This window comes from Lithobates pipiens, unplaced genomic scaffold (genome assembly GCF_037356315.1).
Source record: "Lithobates pipiens isolate NorthernLeopardFrog02 unplaced genomic scaffold, aLitPip1_a1.2 Scaffold_16, whole genome shotgun sequence".
Taxonomy (NCBI): Eukaryota; Metazoa; Chordata; class Amphibia; order Anura; family Ranidae; genus Lithobates; species Lithobates pipiens.
The window spans coordinates 380951724-380969992 of record NW_027507748.1 but is presented as its reverse complement, the minus strand read 5'-3'; the positions used below and the strand labels follow the sequence as shown (position 1 = coordinate 380969992).

Here is an 18269-nt window from a genome sequence, read left to right as displayed (position 1 = left end):
TACCAACATTGGATTGTTAGTACAGCAGCTGCAAACTGAGCGGTTAGCTTTTTTCTGTTCAACCAGAAAAATGGATAGTGTGCACTAGGCTTAAGACGCCAAGGGTCCAAGGGTTTAATCCTTACTTTTTCTGCTGGTGAGGGAGGTTATTCAGATAGTGGGGTACAATCAGTCAGCCAAAGTTCCCAATCTCTAAGAAATCTGGCCAGGGTAAGATGAGCTTTGGCAAACATATATTCCATGTGGAAATGCTGATTTAGAATTACAATACGTTGGCGGGAGAAACAGAAGAGCAGATTTCCCGTTCCAAGAAATGGAGAGGGGTGCTGCTAAGAGTAATTATTGAGTGCTGTTGTCTAGGCCACTCCTCAAGCCGGGTAACAGTATTTTAGGTTTTGCAGCTGATTGTTATAGAAATAGGCAAAGGCAATACATCTCTCCAATTGGAATTCAGGTTCTTTGTTTTAAACTTTTACAGTGTAGGCTTGGCTGTGTTTAGGGTCATTTGGAAGTGAAAGGCGAATCTCCCAGTCACAGTTCTCTTATAAAACAAATTCAAATTATTTCCCCGGTCCTTGCTGCAGAAAAGCAGACAAATGATAACACCAGCCATCGTGCTTCATTGTAGAGATTCAAGGAGAATAGCGAAGTTGGCTTTCTGTCACCTAATCATTAGGATCTGCCATGGGGACTGGATTTGGCCTTTTTCTATTTATGTCCCATAAGCAGTGAGGTAAATAAGTGGCTATCAGGCATGGAAGTATGGGGTGGAGGACTAAATCCCGTATACATTTGCATTGAAACTATAGAAGCAGGTGATAAGATCTTATTGTAACTGCCTGTGTGGATGAACCAATCTAAATGTCCTTGTACCAAGCAGGTTTGCAGCATGAGATGAAAATATTTTTTTCTGATGGTCAGTGAGGAATTATAAGGATGTCCTTCCCAATCAGTCAATTTAGGCATGTGGTGTCTCACCATCTGACCTATAGGTCTGCTAGCCAGATTCTTGGGGGGTAAAAAATAGTTAACAGCTCTGTTGGAGAAGTACAAAACAAATATTTGTAAAAAAACAAACATCAAATTTAAAACCACAATTACATTGTAATGATTATGTTCATTTGTGTGGAGGTTTTCTTTTTTTAAATAGTAAGACCTAATTTGCAGCTAAAATAGCTTGTGTTTTAATTTTTAAGGTGATTGAGCTCATCTCTCCAAAAGTTCATTTACTTTGGTTTTTGAGAAAGAATAAAAAAATAAAAATTAAAAAATAAAGTCATTAGGGAAAAAAGCTTTTATTACTGCTTGATGGTGCACAGAAAACAATCCTGTAACGTCACAAATCAAAATCTCAACAACAGCCAGGTATTAGATGAATTTCGTGAAAGGTAGAGACATTTACTGGTACAGGAATTACATTAGCAGGCCCGCACTCTATAATTTGCAGGCAGCCATCTGAACATTCATAACTGTCAGCAGTATAAGTAAAGCTACACAAAGACAAGCAATTCGACCAGTGTATCATTTTAAGATCGTGACTCCAAAGGAGCTCTCTGACAAAATATCATGGTACAAAATGCACATTTACAGTGGGTGAAGATGCAGGCTCTTCTTATGGAGAGGAAGAACTTAAAAATCTTGCCCTAAGGCATCATACACACAGACGTTTTAAAAAACGGGCTGGAAAGCTAGTAACAACGCCTAGGAAAAAAAAGCAGCATTAAAAACGCGATTTTATTAGTGTTCTGAGTTGGCATCAATGCGCGTTTAACAACGTTTGTAAGCGTTAACGCTAAGGCACGTTTTAAAAAAAAAAATCCCTCTGCTATTTTCCTCTCCCAAATTACCCACATAAACATTTTTACAGCTTAAAAAAGTCAGTATATCGCTAATGCGCGTTTTGAGCTTTTTTTTCGGCGTCAGCGTCAAAACAGCTCTATCGCTGGAGCCTAGGAACGCGCTGGTCCTTGGTTTTTCTTTTAGTGGTATTTGATAACCTCTATGGTTTTTATTTTATGCTAAATAAAAAAAGACAGAAAATTTTGCCCAAAATTTTTTTTTTCTTGTTTCGGTTTCAAAACTTTGTAAATAAGTAAGTTTTCTCCTTCACTGATGTGGCTGCACTAATGGGCACGATGAGGTGGCACCAATGAAGTGGCACTGATGAGGTGGCATTGATGGGCACTGATATGTGGCACTGATAGCTGGCACAGATGAGCATGGATGGGCACTGATAGGTGGCACGGATGGGCACTGATAGGCAATAATAATAATACATTTTATTTATAATGCACTTTACATCAAAAGATCCCAAAGTGCTACATGGTTACAATAAAACTAAACAACTAACATCAATTAAAAAACGTATTGAAAAGTCTTTAATCACTTTTTAAAACTTACAGTCGATTGAAATACCCTCAGACTGTCAGGCAGAGCATTCCACAGACGTGGGGCAGCAGCACAAAAAGCCCCATCTCTCATTGTCATTGATCTAGTTTTTGGAATTTGAAGAAGATTTAATTGAGTTGAACGAAGGGAATGAGATAGATTTTGCAATCTCAACAGTTCCTTAAGATACGATGGAGCATTTCCATATACAGTGCCTTGCCAAAGTATTCGGCCCCCTTGAACTTTTCAACCTTTTGCCACATTTCAGGCTTCAAACATAAAAGATATAAAATTAAAATTTTTTGTGAAGAAGCACCAACAAGTGGGACACAATTGTGAAGTTGAACGAAATCTATTGGATATTTTAAACTTTTTTAGCAAATAAAAAACTGAAAAGTGGTGCGTGCAAAATTATTCAGCCCCTTTACTTTCAGTTGCAGCAAACTCACTCCAGAAGTTCAGCGAGGATCTCTGAATGATCCAATGTTGTCCTAAAAGACTGATGGTGATAAATAGAATCCACCTGTGTGTAATCAAGTCTCTGTATAAATGCACCTGCTCTGTGATAGTCTCAGGGTTCTGTTGAAAGCGCAGAGAGCATCATGAAGACCAAGGAACACACCAGGCAGGTCCGTAATACTGTTGTAGAGAAGTTTAAAGCCGGATTTGGATACAAAAAGATTTCCCAAGCTTTAAACATCCCAAGGAGCACTGTGCAAGCGATCATTTTGAAATGGAAGGAGTATCAGACCACTGCAAATCTACCAAGACCTGGCCGTCCCTCTAAACTTTCAGCTCAGACAAGGAGAAGACTGATCAGAGATGCAGCCAAGAGGCCCATGATCACTCTGGATGAACTGCAGAGAACTACAGACGAGGTGGGAAAGTCTGTCCATAGGACAACAATCAGTCATACACTGCACAAATCTGGCCTTTATGGAAGAGTGGCAAGAAGAAAGCCATTTCTCAAAGATATCCATAAAAAGTCTCGTCTAATGTTTGCCACAAGCCACCTGGGAGACACACCAAACATGTGTAAGAAGGTGCTCTGGTAAGATGAAACCAAAATCGAACTTTTTGCCCACAATGCAAAACGATATGTTTGGCGTAAAAGCAACACAGCTCATCCCCCTCAACACACCATCCCCACTGTCAAACATGGTGGTGGCAGCATCATGGTTTAGGCCTGCTTTTCTTCAGCAGGGACAGGGAAGATTGTTAAAATTGAGGGGAAGATGGATGCAGCCAAATACAGGACCATTCTGGATGAAAACCCGTTGGAGTCTGCAAAAGACCTGAAACTGGGACGGAGATTTATCTTCCAACAAGACAATGATCCCAAACATACAGCAAAACCTACAAAGGAATGGTTCACAAATAAACATATCCAGGTGTTAGAATGGCCAAGTCAAAGTCCAGACCTGAATCCAATCGAAAATCTGTGGAAAGAGCTGAAAACTGCTGTTCACAAACGCTCTCCATCCAACCTCACTGAGCTCGAGCTGTTTTGCAAGGAAGAATGGGCAAGAATTTCAGTCTCTCGATGTGCAAAACTGATAGAGACATACCCCAAGCGACTTGCAGCTGTAAACGCAGCAAAAGGTGGCTCTACAAAGTATTAACGCAAGGGGGCCGAATAATTTTGCACGCCCCACTTTTCATTTTTTTATTAGTTAAAAAAGTTTCAAAAATCCAATAGATTTCGTTCCACTTCACAATTGCGTCCCACTTGTTGGTGATTCTTCACAAAAAATAAAATTTTTATATCTTTATGTTTGAAGCCTGAAATGTGGCAAAAGGTTGAAAAGTTCAAGTGGGCGGAATACTTTCGCAAGGCACTGTACGCATTGATGCGTAAGAAGAGAGACTTTATACTCGATCTTCGCAGAAACCGGGAGCCAATGAAACGATTTAAGAATCGGAGTAATATGCTCATGCTTCCGCACTCTCATCAGGATCCTAGCCGCAGCGTCTAGAGTCTAGAGGAGACAAAGGCATGGACCAACCTTTCAGCATCAGAAAGGGAAAGAAAAAAAAAGGACGAAGTTTAGAGATATTGCGAAGATGGAAAAAGAGGTCTTACATAAATGATTTATATGTGCTTCAAAGGTAAGTTGAGAGTCCATTTTTACCCCAAGATTAGTAACTATGGACAAAACAGGAATTTTAGAACCTGAAAAAATAAATAAATAAATAAAAATACCGGTACGGGTGGTACGGATGCATGCCAATCAGTGATGCCCATTGTGGACAATGACTGGCATCCATGGTGGTCTAGGGTGGCATACCTGGTGCTGGGCTTCCCTGGTGGTCCAGTGTGGGAACCCTCGGGGAGGCTGCGCTGATAATCAGCACAGCCCACCCCGCCGTCAGAGGAGCAGCCGATCGGCTCTCCTCTACTCGCGTCTGACAGACGCGAGTGAGGAAAAGCCAATCAACTGCTCTTGCTATTTACACACTGATCAGCCGAGATTGGACACGGTTGATCACATGGTAAAGAGTCTTTGTCAGAGACTCTTTACCGAGATCGTAGTTGTGGGGTGTCATACTGACACACCGCAACAACGATCGCCGCGATGTGTGCCCCCCAGGGGCGCGCATCGGCTCAAAATCCTGAGGACGTCATATGACGCCCGGTCAGGATTTGGAAACCACTTTGTCGCCGTCATTCTGCTATAGGGCAGACGGCAAGTGGTTAAAAACAACCATGCCTGTTACAGCTCAAAAACGCCATGGTGTGTATGAGCCCACTGAATAACATGGAGTGGGGTTCTTAAGCAGCAAAAAAAGCTCAAAAAAGCCACTGTTAAAACGTCTGTGTGTATGAGGCCTAAGTCTTCCTCTTGAGAGGAAAAAAAAAAAGAAGAATTGGCCAGTTGAAATACAAAAATTGTGTCCAAGGATGGAACATAAGAAAGCCAATTAATTATGTGAACTGTGTAAATTACCTTCTGAAGGGACTTGACCTTCTCCTTTCACACGGTGACCACCATCTCCTCCACAGTCCACTGCTCTCCTCAGGGACAGACTACCTGCTCTTTCACCGGATCTAGACTGCTTGGGGGAGTTACATTTCTTACTGGTACCTACAAACAAAATCAGTGTTTAAGATGAATTAAAAACTCAGATATTTGGTAATGTTTCTCCTAATATTAGCAAATATATATATAATGCTAATAATATTAGCAATATTAGCACTTTGTCCTATTGACAAAGAATCCTAAAATAAATAGATTCTACAAAAATACAATGCTTATCTGAACAATTTTTTTTTTAACAAACTTTTATTTTTTTAATAAACAATTTTTATTGCGAAATAGGAGTAGAACAGAATCAAGATAGCACAAGACATATGTATCACAGGTTGTAAAAAAATTGGACATATAGTAAGTGAGGACGCAGCCGCTAGTCAGTAGCAAAATACAATAAATTTGACTCACTTTATTATATAGAGTACAGTGAAATAGTATAAAGGTATAAAGGAATGGGGGGGTTAGAGTAGCTTTGGGGAGAGCGAACTTATAACTCTAATAGAGTAGTGTATATTCGGGGGGAGGGGGAGGGTGTCTGGAAGGGAATAGGTACGTAGGTTCAGAAGAATATCTACACTCTCTGTCAAACGGTTCAGAGTTGTGATGATATGTTCTTGAAGGCATCTGTGGATTTATAATAGATCCAGCACGACCAAGTGGTTGTAAATTTCGATGGGGTGTCTTTCGTTTGATGGATAAGGTCTTCCATCTGCATTATTGCATTGATGCGGTTGAACCACTCTGTGATAAGTGGAGGATTTGGGGAGCGCCATTTAGATGGAATACATAATCTGGCGGCATTGACCATATGCATGACCAGGGATTTGAAGTAAGATCGGTCCGATGCAGTCGTATAGTGTAATAAAAATTGAGCAGGTGAAAAATCTAATCGGTAGGTTGTGACAGTCTCAATTACTTTATGGACGTCCAGCCAAAAAGGTTGGAGGAGTGGACATGTCCACCATATGTGGAGGAATGTCCCTATATCATTATTGCATCTCCAGCATGTCTGGGGGTTGGAAGGGTGAATTCGATGTAGTTTATGGGGTGTATGATACCATCTCGAGACTATTTTAAAAGCATTTTCCTGTGTTTGCACATTAACCGTTCCTTTATGGACATACCTATAAATATTTTCCCAGTCAACATTAGAGAGGTCTAAGTGAAGTTCAGCAGCCCATTTTTGTCTCGTTTGGAGGTCTGTTCGATCACAATCAGAGAATAACAGTGAATATGTAAATTATATCATATGGCGCTGATGTTCCCCGTTAGAGCATATAGTTTCAAACGTGGTTAAGGTTTTGGACCATTGAGTTTGGGGGTTCTGGGTGCGAAGAAAGTGGCGGAGTTGAAGGTATGTCCAGAAGGGGAAGGACGCATTAGGCATGAGTTCTCTTAGTTGTGAATGTGATAAAAGGGTATCATTGTGGAAAAAATGGAAAGCCCTCACTGTGTTGTGCGGCCAGTTTAATATCGGGAAGGATGGATGCATACCCGGTAAGAAGTCAGGGTTTCCCCTAAGTGGGGTCATAGGTCCCTTTATGGATGAGATTCCGTGATTAGTGCAAGCCCAACGGAAAGAATGTCGGGTCGATTAGTGGGTGGGTTTTGTGTAGTCGGTCATGAGATTGGCGCTTGATCCATGGGAGGGAGGTTAGTGGTATAGGAGAAAATAATTGTTCAAGACGAACCCAATCTTTGGATGTATCGTGAGTGTGCCAATCGATTATTCTGGTCAAATGGCAGGCAATGTTATATTTGCGAATGTCAGGGAGCCCGGTGCCTCCCTTAGGTTTTGGGGTGGACAATCGACGGAAACTTAAACGCGGACAGCTTTTTTGCCATATAAATGTTGTGCAGAGTTTACGATATGTCTTATAAAAAGATAGAGGAAGCTTTATCGGAAGAGTTTGCATAACATACAATATGCGTGGAAGTATGTTCATCTTGATGATTGCAATTCTACCGAACCAAGAGAAACGTTCTGGGGACCAAATCTTTAAGTCGTCAGTAATTTTTTTTAGCAGAGGGGTGTAGTTTAGATGGTAAATGTCCGTGAGGGAAGCCGGGAGTTGAATACCTAGATAGGTGATAGATTTATCTTTCCACTGGAAAGGGAAGTTGGCGCGACAAAGGGAGCATTGGGAAGAGGGAAGAGTGATGTTCAGGGCATTAGATTTGTTAAAGTTAATTTGTAGGTTAGTAAGGGTTTTAAACGTGGCAAAATCTTGAAGTAGATTGGGAATGGATGTAAGGGGCATTGAGAGGAAAAGGAGAATGTCGTCTGCAAAGGCAGCTACTTTATATGTTTGTTCCTTTATTTCGATGCCCTTAATATCGGGATTTTCTCTCAATCGTCTTAATAGAGGTTCAAGTGTTAAAATAAAAATTAAAGGGGATAGTGGGCAGCCTTGACGTGTGCCGTTGGATATGGAGAAGGCATCCGACAGGTGACCATTTACTCTGACTTTCGCAGTCGGGACGGAGTACAGTGCTTGAATGAGATTGAGCATCTTATCCGGTAAATTAATTGCTTTGAGAACTGCGGACATGTAGTCCCATGCCACCCTGTCGAATGCCTTCTCCGCATCCAACGACAGCAGGAATCCTGGATTTTGGGAGACGGTCAGCCAGTGGGTTATATTTATGGCCTTAAGAGTATTATCTCTTGCCTCTCTGCCGGGGACGAAACCTACTTGATCAGGGCTAAGGATTGTAGGCAGTAGCGGGAGTAATCTATTTGCTAGAGTTTTTGCATACCATTTCAAGTCCACGTTTAGTAAGGAAATGGGTCTATAATTTGTCACTACCGAAGCATCTTTGCCGGGTTTCGGTATAACCGTTATGTGAGCTTGAAGAAGTTCTTCAGGAGGGCTAATGGGTGAGGTGAATGAATTAAAAGCATGTAGAAAGTGGGGCGTAAGGATTTCCGAAAAGGTTTTATAATAAGCCACCGTGAAGCCATCTGGGCCCGGACTCTTCCCAGACTTAAGTTGTTTCAATGCAGATAGGACTTCTGACATCGTCAGGGGAGCATCCAGTTCTTGGACCGTGCTATCGGGTATAGGGTCGGGACTATATTTGTGTAGGAAGTCTTCAATTTGATTGTTTCTAGAAGCTACATCATTCGGGGCTTCTGATTGAGGGAGGTTATACAGTTTGGTATAATATTCGACAAATTGAGTGGCAATGTCTGCGGATTTGTTTAATCGTCTACCGGCAGTGTCTGTCACGAAGTGAATGGTGTTGCTAGCTTTTTTGGTCTGGAGTGCTCTGGCTAAAAGTTTGCTCGCTTTGTTACCATATTCATAGAATGATTTTTTACGTAGTATGTATTTACGTTGCGTTTGTTTGTCCAATAGTTCCAGGAGTTCCTTTCGTGAGTTTGTTAGATCTTGGAGGGAGATTGCGGCCTGGGTGTGTTTGTGAGCAGTTTCTAATTTACTGATCCGTTCAATGAGATCTGTATATACTTTCTTTCGTGCACGATTTCGTTTTGCTGCCAGTGCTATTAGAGAACCTCTAATAACACATTTGTGGGCCGCCCAGTTGTTTAGATGTGAGGTATCCGACGGTGTGTTTTCCGCAAAGAAGTGTTGAAGGTGTGAGGTAATTTCAGTAACTGTTATGGGATCCGAGAGAAGTGAGGGGTCAAGTCTCCAAATGGGTTTAGGTGCTATGGTGTCAGGGAATTTTATAGTTATGGAGGTAGGATGATGGTCTGAAAGGATCATAGACTCAATAGTAGCGTGTTGTAATAAAGGTAAATCGCGTTGTGACAGGAAGAGAAAATCGATACGGGAGTATCGTTTATGCGGGGCTGAATAGTGTGTGAAATCTTTACCATCTGGATTAAGGGTTCGCCAGGTGTCATGAAGAAGTAATGTTTGTAGACAGGTTTTTATACTTTTCAGAGCTTTATAAGGCAAAGAAGATGTACCCGACGATGTGTCCAAAAGAGGGTTCATAGGGACGTTGAAGTCTCCTCCTAAGATGACTGTTCCCTCTTGAAAGGGGATCAGAGTGTTAGTTAAAGATTTAAAGAATTGAACCTGATGATTGTTTGGGGCGTAAAGATTAACTAGGGTAATTTTCATGCCTGCGTATTGTCCTTTAAGAATAAGATATCTACCATTTTCGTCCACTAGTTGATCTGCAAGCTGGAAGGGGCAGTTTTTATGAAAGAGGATAGACACCCCCTTTGATTTAGAAAGGGGGGAGGTGGCATGGTAGGCTGTGGGGTATCGATAGTTATGTAACTTGGGGACTGAATTTGTTCTAAAATGGGTCTCCTGAAGGAATATAATGTCTGCTTTATGTCTGTGCATTGTGAGTAAGAGTTTGGAACGCTTCTCTGGTACATTTAAGCCCCTGATATTAAGCGAAACTATTTTGGTGTTAATGGGCGAGGTCCTGCTGTGATGTGCGGGCATCCTGAAAGTAATGTGTTAGTGGTGGTGAAATAGAATTGAGGTGTAGATTCGATAAATGTGGGAATGCGGAACGTGGGGGGGTGGATAAAGCGGAAGTAAGGTTTAAATAGTCGCTTAATGGAAAACGATGGAAAAGGGGATTAAGAGAGATATTTCTCCGGTAGGTCTTCTACTGGGGGGATTCGACCGTTACGTGTCAAATGTGAGATGTACTGGCACTGGGGAGTCCCTATATTCTACTTCAGGTAGAGAGGGAATTCCTATGTAGATAAGCCAGTATTGGTCAGTGGGATGAAGGGAAAATGCTGATTAAACTATGAGATAGGTCCACTGTTGAGGGGTTGTCTCAGTCGAGGAAGGATCGTGAGCTAAGAGGAGGAAGAATGATAATGTATAGATATAAGCCTCTGGGCAATATGCTAGATTCAGTTGTATTAGCTCGATCAGATCTAATCAAGCACTGGGTAAGATAGGTTGGGACATGTAGTCTATCTTGCCCGCAGCCTTGTCAGTGTATTGATTGAAAAGGACAATTACGGGTGGAGGGAGGCATAAGAATCTGGTATAAGAGTAGGGTATGGAATCAGAGATCTAAATTATTTGACATAAATCTCAAAAGGTAAGGATAGGTTAAACTGCAATGTCATATCTGTAAACTAGAAAGTCCCTATTACCGGATTGGTGATATAAGGAATGTTAGTAGGCCATGCTAAGAACAGTGAAAAATGCGACATATACTAAAAATAGCATAAAACAGCAAAGTTGTGCAACTGTGAAACCGTTAAACTATAAACCTATAGAAAACATGTATCCAGTGTTACCGTATGAAAGTATCGGCGAGCGTCCCCCCCGGGAAGAGGGAGGGCATCCGTCGATATAGCAGGCATCTGAAGTATAGACATGTAATATCCTACAAGCTTGAGCTGAAAGCAGGGGCAGCGTGACTGCAATGAAACCTTTACAGGCAGATTCCTTTTCCACCCCTCTTTAACAAACACCCTAGCCTTGAAGTCTAGAAGAGGGGGGAAGTGTAGGGCACATATTATTCAGGGAAGGGCATAAAACTACGTTTAGCCCATATATTGAACGTATTGGACCAAGGTAAGGACAGGTAGGGTTAGCAGAGGATCATTATATTGTAATAGAGGAATGCATTATGAGCATTAAGGGGTATATGGAGGTATTTATAGACTCATCAGGGATAATGGTGACCAAATAGGGAATATATGCACAGAGTCTAAGCCCGTGAATCAACTGATCAACCCGGACACTGCAGAGTTATTCCTGTGAGCTTAGTAAGCACAGGATAAGCAAGCATACCTTCCCTGGTGTGAGATTTGGCAACACGTTCAGTGTGGGTAATTGCAAACTTTACTTAGCTTTAACAAGTCTAGTGTCCTTTCGAAAGCTTGAAATGGGGCCGACTGAAAACGAATCTGATCGCTTCATAGGTGCTAAAGTTCAGCTCAGCGTTCTTATCCTGTCGTTCGGGAGACATGTTCAGGTCTGTATATCTTCTGTGGAAAGCTGAGGTCATCGCTGCTATTCGTGAGCGTGCGTTGTTCTGTAACAATGCTGGTGTTCAAAGTAACGAAGCAATGGTCCGCCTGTTCGGTAACTTAGGCTGTTCGGTAACGAAAACAAAAAGAGCATTCCGCAACGGCAGGTAACGATTCGAAGCAAGTGTAACAATCGTGAGATAGGAAATCACTGTATCCTAGGCTGTGTTAGCCTGTCTCAAGACAAGGAAGCCTACATCTTAGCGGGACCTTCGTGCTCTACGAGACATCGGAGCTGCAGTCGGGCTTGGAGGTGGGTGTCGGAAGTTAGGGTCATCCCTCGTTCTAGACATAGAAGGCGAACGGCGCCTACGGTAGCTGGCGGTCTGATATTCCATATAGTCATCTTCCACATGGTCTCCGTAGTGGAGAGGGATTCGAAAGTCCGCGTACCATCCTGGCAGATCAACGAACGGTATGTCCAGCGTTCGGCAGAACCGATCGAGATCCTCCGGGACTCAGAGTAGCCGTGCGGCCATGACGAGTTGCTTGAAGAGCAAACGGGAAGCGCCAACGATAGCGAATATCTCGGCTTTACAAGACATCCAGTAAGGGGCGTAGGTCTCTTCTATGGCGGAGTGTGATTGCTGACAAATCTTAGTAGATATGAACGGTACACTCCTCGTATTTTAAGTTCGAATTATCTCTCGCCTTTTTAAGGATATCTTCTTTAGTGGCGAAATCGTTAACGTAGCATATTACATCCCTAGGGGGATCCAATTCCTTGCCTTTCGGACAGAGTGCCCTGTGGATACGCTCCATCGCTATAGGCGATTGTGGGGGTTTGTCAAGTTGTTGGTTGAAGAGAGATGTCACAGTTGGTAGTAGTTGGTCCTGGTCGACCGATTCCGGAAGGCCTCTCAGTTATGTCTGCGGCCTCTATTATCGATGTCCTCGACATGTCGGTTTAGGTCACGGAGCTGTAAGGTGTGAGTATCCAGCCTTCGATCATGGTTACGGATCAGTTGTTGCTGGTTCGACCGTACTTCCACCGCTTGTAATCGGCCGGTGATGGCCTGTAGTTCTTGACGAAGATCCGTAATGGCGGTTGTGAGAGTGTCTTTTATGTCGGTCGCTACCGCCCTTAAGTCCTGTAGAGTCGGGTGTTGATGGGAGGTTTGTATTCCGTCCGCTAATGTCGGAATTTGCTCCGTTGGTGTGAGGGTAATACCGAGGTGGCCTCGGGCGGGAGAATTGGCGGCCATATTAGGGCCTTGGCTTCGGAAGAGCTCCGGGATAGTTTGCGAAGTACAGGTTCCCTGATCTCTCGGGGAACGCGATCGAGTTGCAGATTGTCCACGGGAAGACGTTCCCATCGTTTTAGAACGAATCGGCTGGATATCTCCCGGTCCACCGGAGTTGCGGGCAAGACGGAGCTGAGGAGTTAAGCAGCCATTTCCTTCCACGGCCAGCCGCTTATCTGAACAATTAACAGGATGAATAGCAGGATGCATCCTAAAGGAGAACACCACCCATTACATTTTATTCATGGTGGCAGGGTTAGAGAGACAGGTTTGGTATTACATACTGCAATGCTCTTTTGCCAGTCTGCAATATTCAATTCAATCCATATTTACAACATCTAGCCAGGCTCATTTATGATAAATCAAAGAATTTACATATGTAAAATGAACTGATCACAGCTGGGTATTGCAAGAAACTAAATGCTCACTTATTTTATACTGTAGTAACTGAAGTCTGATGCAGTTCCCTTATTCCTCTACTTGGCAATACCAACCATGCAGGGGGGACGGAGTACACTTTAGAGAGGCTGTAGAAAGTGGACAGTTGACTTGTCTGATATACAGTACACACACTAGAGTAGCAAGGGGTGAATGTAAATCCCCCCCCCTCCACCACCACTGGTCACAGCATACAGATTAATTCTATAACATCAGCATTATCATAGCAATACAATCAATAGTTATTTTTGATAATCCAACATAAGTTGCATACTTTGCAACTTTTAATTTGCTAATTATTTTGAATTTCAAAATATCCCATGGCACCTTGCTGTTGCAAGCAGTGATTCCTGTACTGTCTATGCAATCTGAAACGCCTCCTCTCATCTCCTCAGACAGAACTGAGACACGGACAGAACATTTTTTTTTTTTTTTTTTTTTTTTACAAATAACGTGTTTGTTCATTTGAAAAGACTTCACATTTACAAATTATAGACGTTGGTATTACATTCAGATAGGCAATGTAGAGGTATAATTGGATATCATATTCAAGAAGACGTAGACTTTTCCTTAGTGCACTACATATATACAGTAAAGAGGTTCATATACAGAGGTAGCCCAGCTGACGGATATGCTATAAAGGGAGACTGCACATTGAGTTACAGTGCCTTGCGAAAGTATTCGGCCCCCTTGAACTTTTCAACCTTTTGCCACATTTCAGGCTTCAAACAAAGATATAAAAAAATTTATTTTTTGTGAAGAATCACCAACAAGTGAGACACAATTGTGAAGTGGAACGAAATCTATTGGATAATTTAAACTTTTTTAGCAAATAAAAAAAACTGAAAAGTGGTGAGTGCAAAACTGAAAAGTTCAAGGGGGCTGAATACTTTCGCAAGGCACTGTATATGTCAGTTTTCATGGGGGTTTACGGTCGTATCATTACATGTGGCTGCCTCGTCTAACCAGGAATCCCAAATTTTCCCATACTTGGCCGGGCAGCCCTTGAGCATAAACCTCTTTTTTATAGGGTAAAACATTGTTAATGGCGGATATCCATTCCTGAAGTGTTGGAGGTGATGCCCTCAACCATTTTCTTGCTATCGAAAAAGCATGGAGTTGGGGAAGTTATATTCATCTTTGAGTTGTTGAAATGATTTCAAAGTGTTGTCCTGGTAAACATCCGAAAGATATATGTCACACCCTAGGAAAGCCAAAGGTTATGATCAGGTATAGATAATAATTCCTTCAGGCCTGGGTTATCCCAAAGTGGTGTGTGTGAGTGCGTGGGTGGTGTTTTCAATCTGTGTCTCGCTACTTCCCATATTTTACAATGGTTGTAAAGTAATCCTCTACGACTACCTAATACCCAAGGGTCTTCTGGGTGGAAGTGAGTTTACAAGCACCTTCATGGCAGGATCATTTGGTTTTAAAATACTGAAAATTACTATTGAAAATCAGAGATGTGACTTTCTGGTAATGGTTTCCAGGAATAGCACAGGGCAGAACAGGACTCGATCTCAGTAAACAACTAAAAATACAGGGAGAACATTAAAAAGGGCAGTACCCAGCCTAGTCCATCAGTATTTTTTCTGAAAAACCCTTAGGGATATAAATAAAAAAGGGAGGGAATCCCTGCTGTCCTGGATGACTCCTGGAAAGATACCAGTAAGTCACACCCACATAAGCCACCAGGCCAGGATGGGTTCCCAATTGAATGTATCAGACCTATTTGGAGCAGTTAGTATCCAGATTATGTGCTCTCTTTGAACATTGTCTGGAACATCAAACCCTACCTCCATCCATGTTGGAGGCCTATATGGTTCTGATACCAAAACTGTGGGGAGGAACTCTATGGATTGTTCTGCTTATAGACCAATTGCTTTTCTCAATGCAGATCTCAAAATTCTCACCAAGATTTTGGCCACTAGATTAGCTAAGACTATATTGTCACTTGTGGCTTTTGATCAGGCTGGATTTATGCCTGGCAAATCCACAGACGAATCTACACAGGGTTTTTACACACCTTCAATTACCTCATGCTTGCCAGTCTACAAGGGTATTCGTGTCAAATGACACAGAAAAAGCTTCTGATTCTGTGGACTGGCAGTACATGCACAGGGTCCTTGAAAAGATGGGATTCGGTCCGAACTGGGTAGCGCTCAATATAGGTCCCCTAAGGTGGCGATCAGGTCGGATTGTTTCCCCTTTTCTCCCCTTATTGGTAGAGGGATGAGGCACGGTTGTCCCGTATAGGCCTTTTCTCTTTGTACTTATGATGGAACCCCTAGCCAAAGCGTTTTGATTCACCTCGGAGGTGAAGGTGATCCAGGTGGGAACCTTGATATTTTGAACACCTTCGCATGATATTCAGGTTTGAAGGTGAACTGCACTAAATCGTCTTTTGCCTCTGAATGCAGGTGCCACTGCGGTGGCAGATCCCTCACTTCCTCTGAAATGGGTATCAGAGTTAACTAATCTTGGTGTCCAGATTACTGGGAAAGTAGAGAATTATATGGCTTTAATCTTCCTCCCGGTAGTCTCATTACTAAAACAGAGAATCCTTTCCTGGAAATATTTACCGCTATTCTTGATTGAAAAAATAAATCTTATTAAAAATTAAGGTTCTCCCAGTTATCCTTTATTTTTTACACCATGCACCTCTACAGGTCCCTAAATTCTACTTCAAAAGACTAGACGGCCAAGCGACCTCCTTTATTTGGTCCAGTTCACCCCCGTGTATAGGCTTAAAGGTGCTGCAGGGGATTGGCCCATGTACTACCTTGCAGGCCACATGGTATATGCACATCGCTGACAATTGAAGAATGATAGTGACTCAGCTACGGTTTGGAAGCAGCAGTATTGGGTTCATATGAAAGTCTATAATTGGCGGTGTTCCGGGGGAAGTAAGTCTGTTCTTCCACTGACCAGATCTATGTTGTGAACAAGCATGGTATGTTTGTGTGAAACGTGTTAATCCTATTTCCGTTATATCTGTCTGGCATGGTGACAATAAAGAAATCCTATAAGCATTTATCTTACTGCGGTCATTCCTTCTCTGTACATGCGCTGTGGACAGTGGTGAGACGGGGCAAGCACCTGTGGCAATTTGCTGGAATCTTAACTGCTTGAGCAGTATTTTGTTCAGATCTATGAAAGACACTATCACAGCATGGGCAACGTCCCAACATTTCATGCAGTCGGACTTCACGGGCATATCACCTACTGCACCACTGTGGATTAACCCTTGTCCCTCACACTTTTGTGAATTACAAGATCCAGAGATGTGGGCTGCAAAGGGAATCAAAAAGGTTGTGGATATATAACACGGGAGGGAACTTTACTCTCCTTTGATCAATTAAAAGCAAAATTTGATCTTCCGAAGGAATATTTTTTCCATTATCTCCAACTATGACATGCATTTTAGTCACAATTACAGACACTGGGGATATAGACTCAGCCTTTTGGAAACCCTTCTCCAGGAAGACTCTTTATCCAAGACGTTGTCAATAACTTACAAAGAATTGTGACTACACCTCCTATTAGCGAGAAGGTTTTTATTTTAGAACTGTTAGATTACCAGATTCTTGTATTTTTAGAATGTTTACGACCCTGCGTGGCCATTTTCATGGCGATTTGTAGCCACCTTGTCTGTTATGTCAAAAACAGAATTTAAATAACAAAGGAGGAACCACTGCCTGAAGAACCTTTAACACGAGCGGGGTAAGGTTCTGACTAGAATATTTGAAAAGGGGAAATTCTCCAGCTTGCTCTGACCAAGAAGTAAATAATGGTCTGGTAGAATGGGCCATGCGAGAAAGGAAACATATTTTGTCTAGGGCCCTATAGGCTCCTGAGATTGCCTGTTTGATCCACAAAGCACCTGTATTTTTCGAGGCTTGGCATACTTTCTTACTAACCAAATTCCAGAATGAAGAGGGCCTCTGTTTTGCTAATGCTTATTAGCTCCAAACATTATAATGCACAAGCTCTACACATCAAGGAGATGGAATAATTATTCCTTACTGTTGGAAGGATAATGACAAAACCAGGGCAAAACGGTATTCTGAGAAGGATGAAAGTTAATGGATACCTTGGGTAAGAAACCAAGATTAGTACGTAAAATTTACATCGCCAAAAATTTGGAGAAACAATTTCTATATGGACAGCACTTTTAACTCACTTATGTGCGTGGCCAAAGCAATAGAAATTAGAAGGTTAGAAAGGTCACCTTTAAGGGATAACTCTGATAACAGAGAAATCTTAATTAAACCCAGGAGGACACTTGAAAGATCCCATTTAGTAAAACACTTAAACAGAACAGGTCTCAAACTAGAAAGGACCTTAAATAATCTAAAAATAAGTAGATTTGTGGCCAGACACTGTAAAAAAACAAAACAAAAAAAACACTTAATGCCACCTGCACTTTAAATGTGCAAATGTAAAGACCCTGATCGGCTCCATCCTCTGGGAAATCTCTGGGAAATACCAATTTAAACCTTCCTCACCTGACACCAGAAAAAGAAAACCTTGTAGACTTGCCTACAAAGTGTTCTGAGTGCTGAAACCCTAGATGTAGAGAATGTAATGACCAAAGTAGCATGCAGGATAGATTCTCCCAGTCTCCTCACTACCACAGGGATCTCTTCACCCACAGTGGCACAAAAACTTCAAGGTCTAAAGAACACTCATCTGTCTTAGACTTTTGAGAATGCAAGGCCATAGAATCCTGAAGTGGGCTTTCGCCTACTGAATGGCCTGAAATGAGGCAGACCTCAAACCCAAGAGGGACAAAGCCACAGGAATGGAAACTGGAAAGTTGCATTTTAGCATAGCTAAGGCCACCATCACATTTCTAATCTTTTCTTCAAGTAAATAAATTGTTTGGAGTAATCAAATCTAACATACCCCAAAAAACTGATGATATTTTGAGAAAGTGTTAAACTGGATATCACCATCTATCCCAATTTCATAAAAAAAATAAAAATCACCTCTTGCAGATCCTGTTTGACCTGCTATTCTCAGGACGCAAAAAAGAGAAGATTACCGAGATAAGGGATCACAGATGCTCCGTGAATAATTTAAAATGATGGAAGGATGCCCAACTGATGTTTAAACAACTGACACTTGAAGGCAGAATAGTTTATATGCTAATAGTATTTTTTTTTTTGAGGA

The 18269-nt window shown here is 42.0% G+C and overlaps 1 protein-coding gene across 3 annotated transcripts in view; it reads right to left on the bottom strand.

Moving 5' to 3' along the window:
* Positions 1 to 18269, bottom strand: part of TRIM37 (tripartite motif containing 37) — a 288841-nt gene that overhangs the window by 57412 nt on the left and 213160 nt on the right. For all 3 annotated transcript variants that reach the window (XM_077482222.1, XM_077482224.1, XM_077482223.1), the window contains exon 20: positions 5337 to 5474. In XM_077482222.1, the coding sequence (XP_077338348.1) occupies positions 5337 to 5474 (138 nt within the window). The remainder of the gene's footprint in view (positions 1 to 5336; positions 5475 to 18269) is intronic.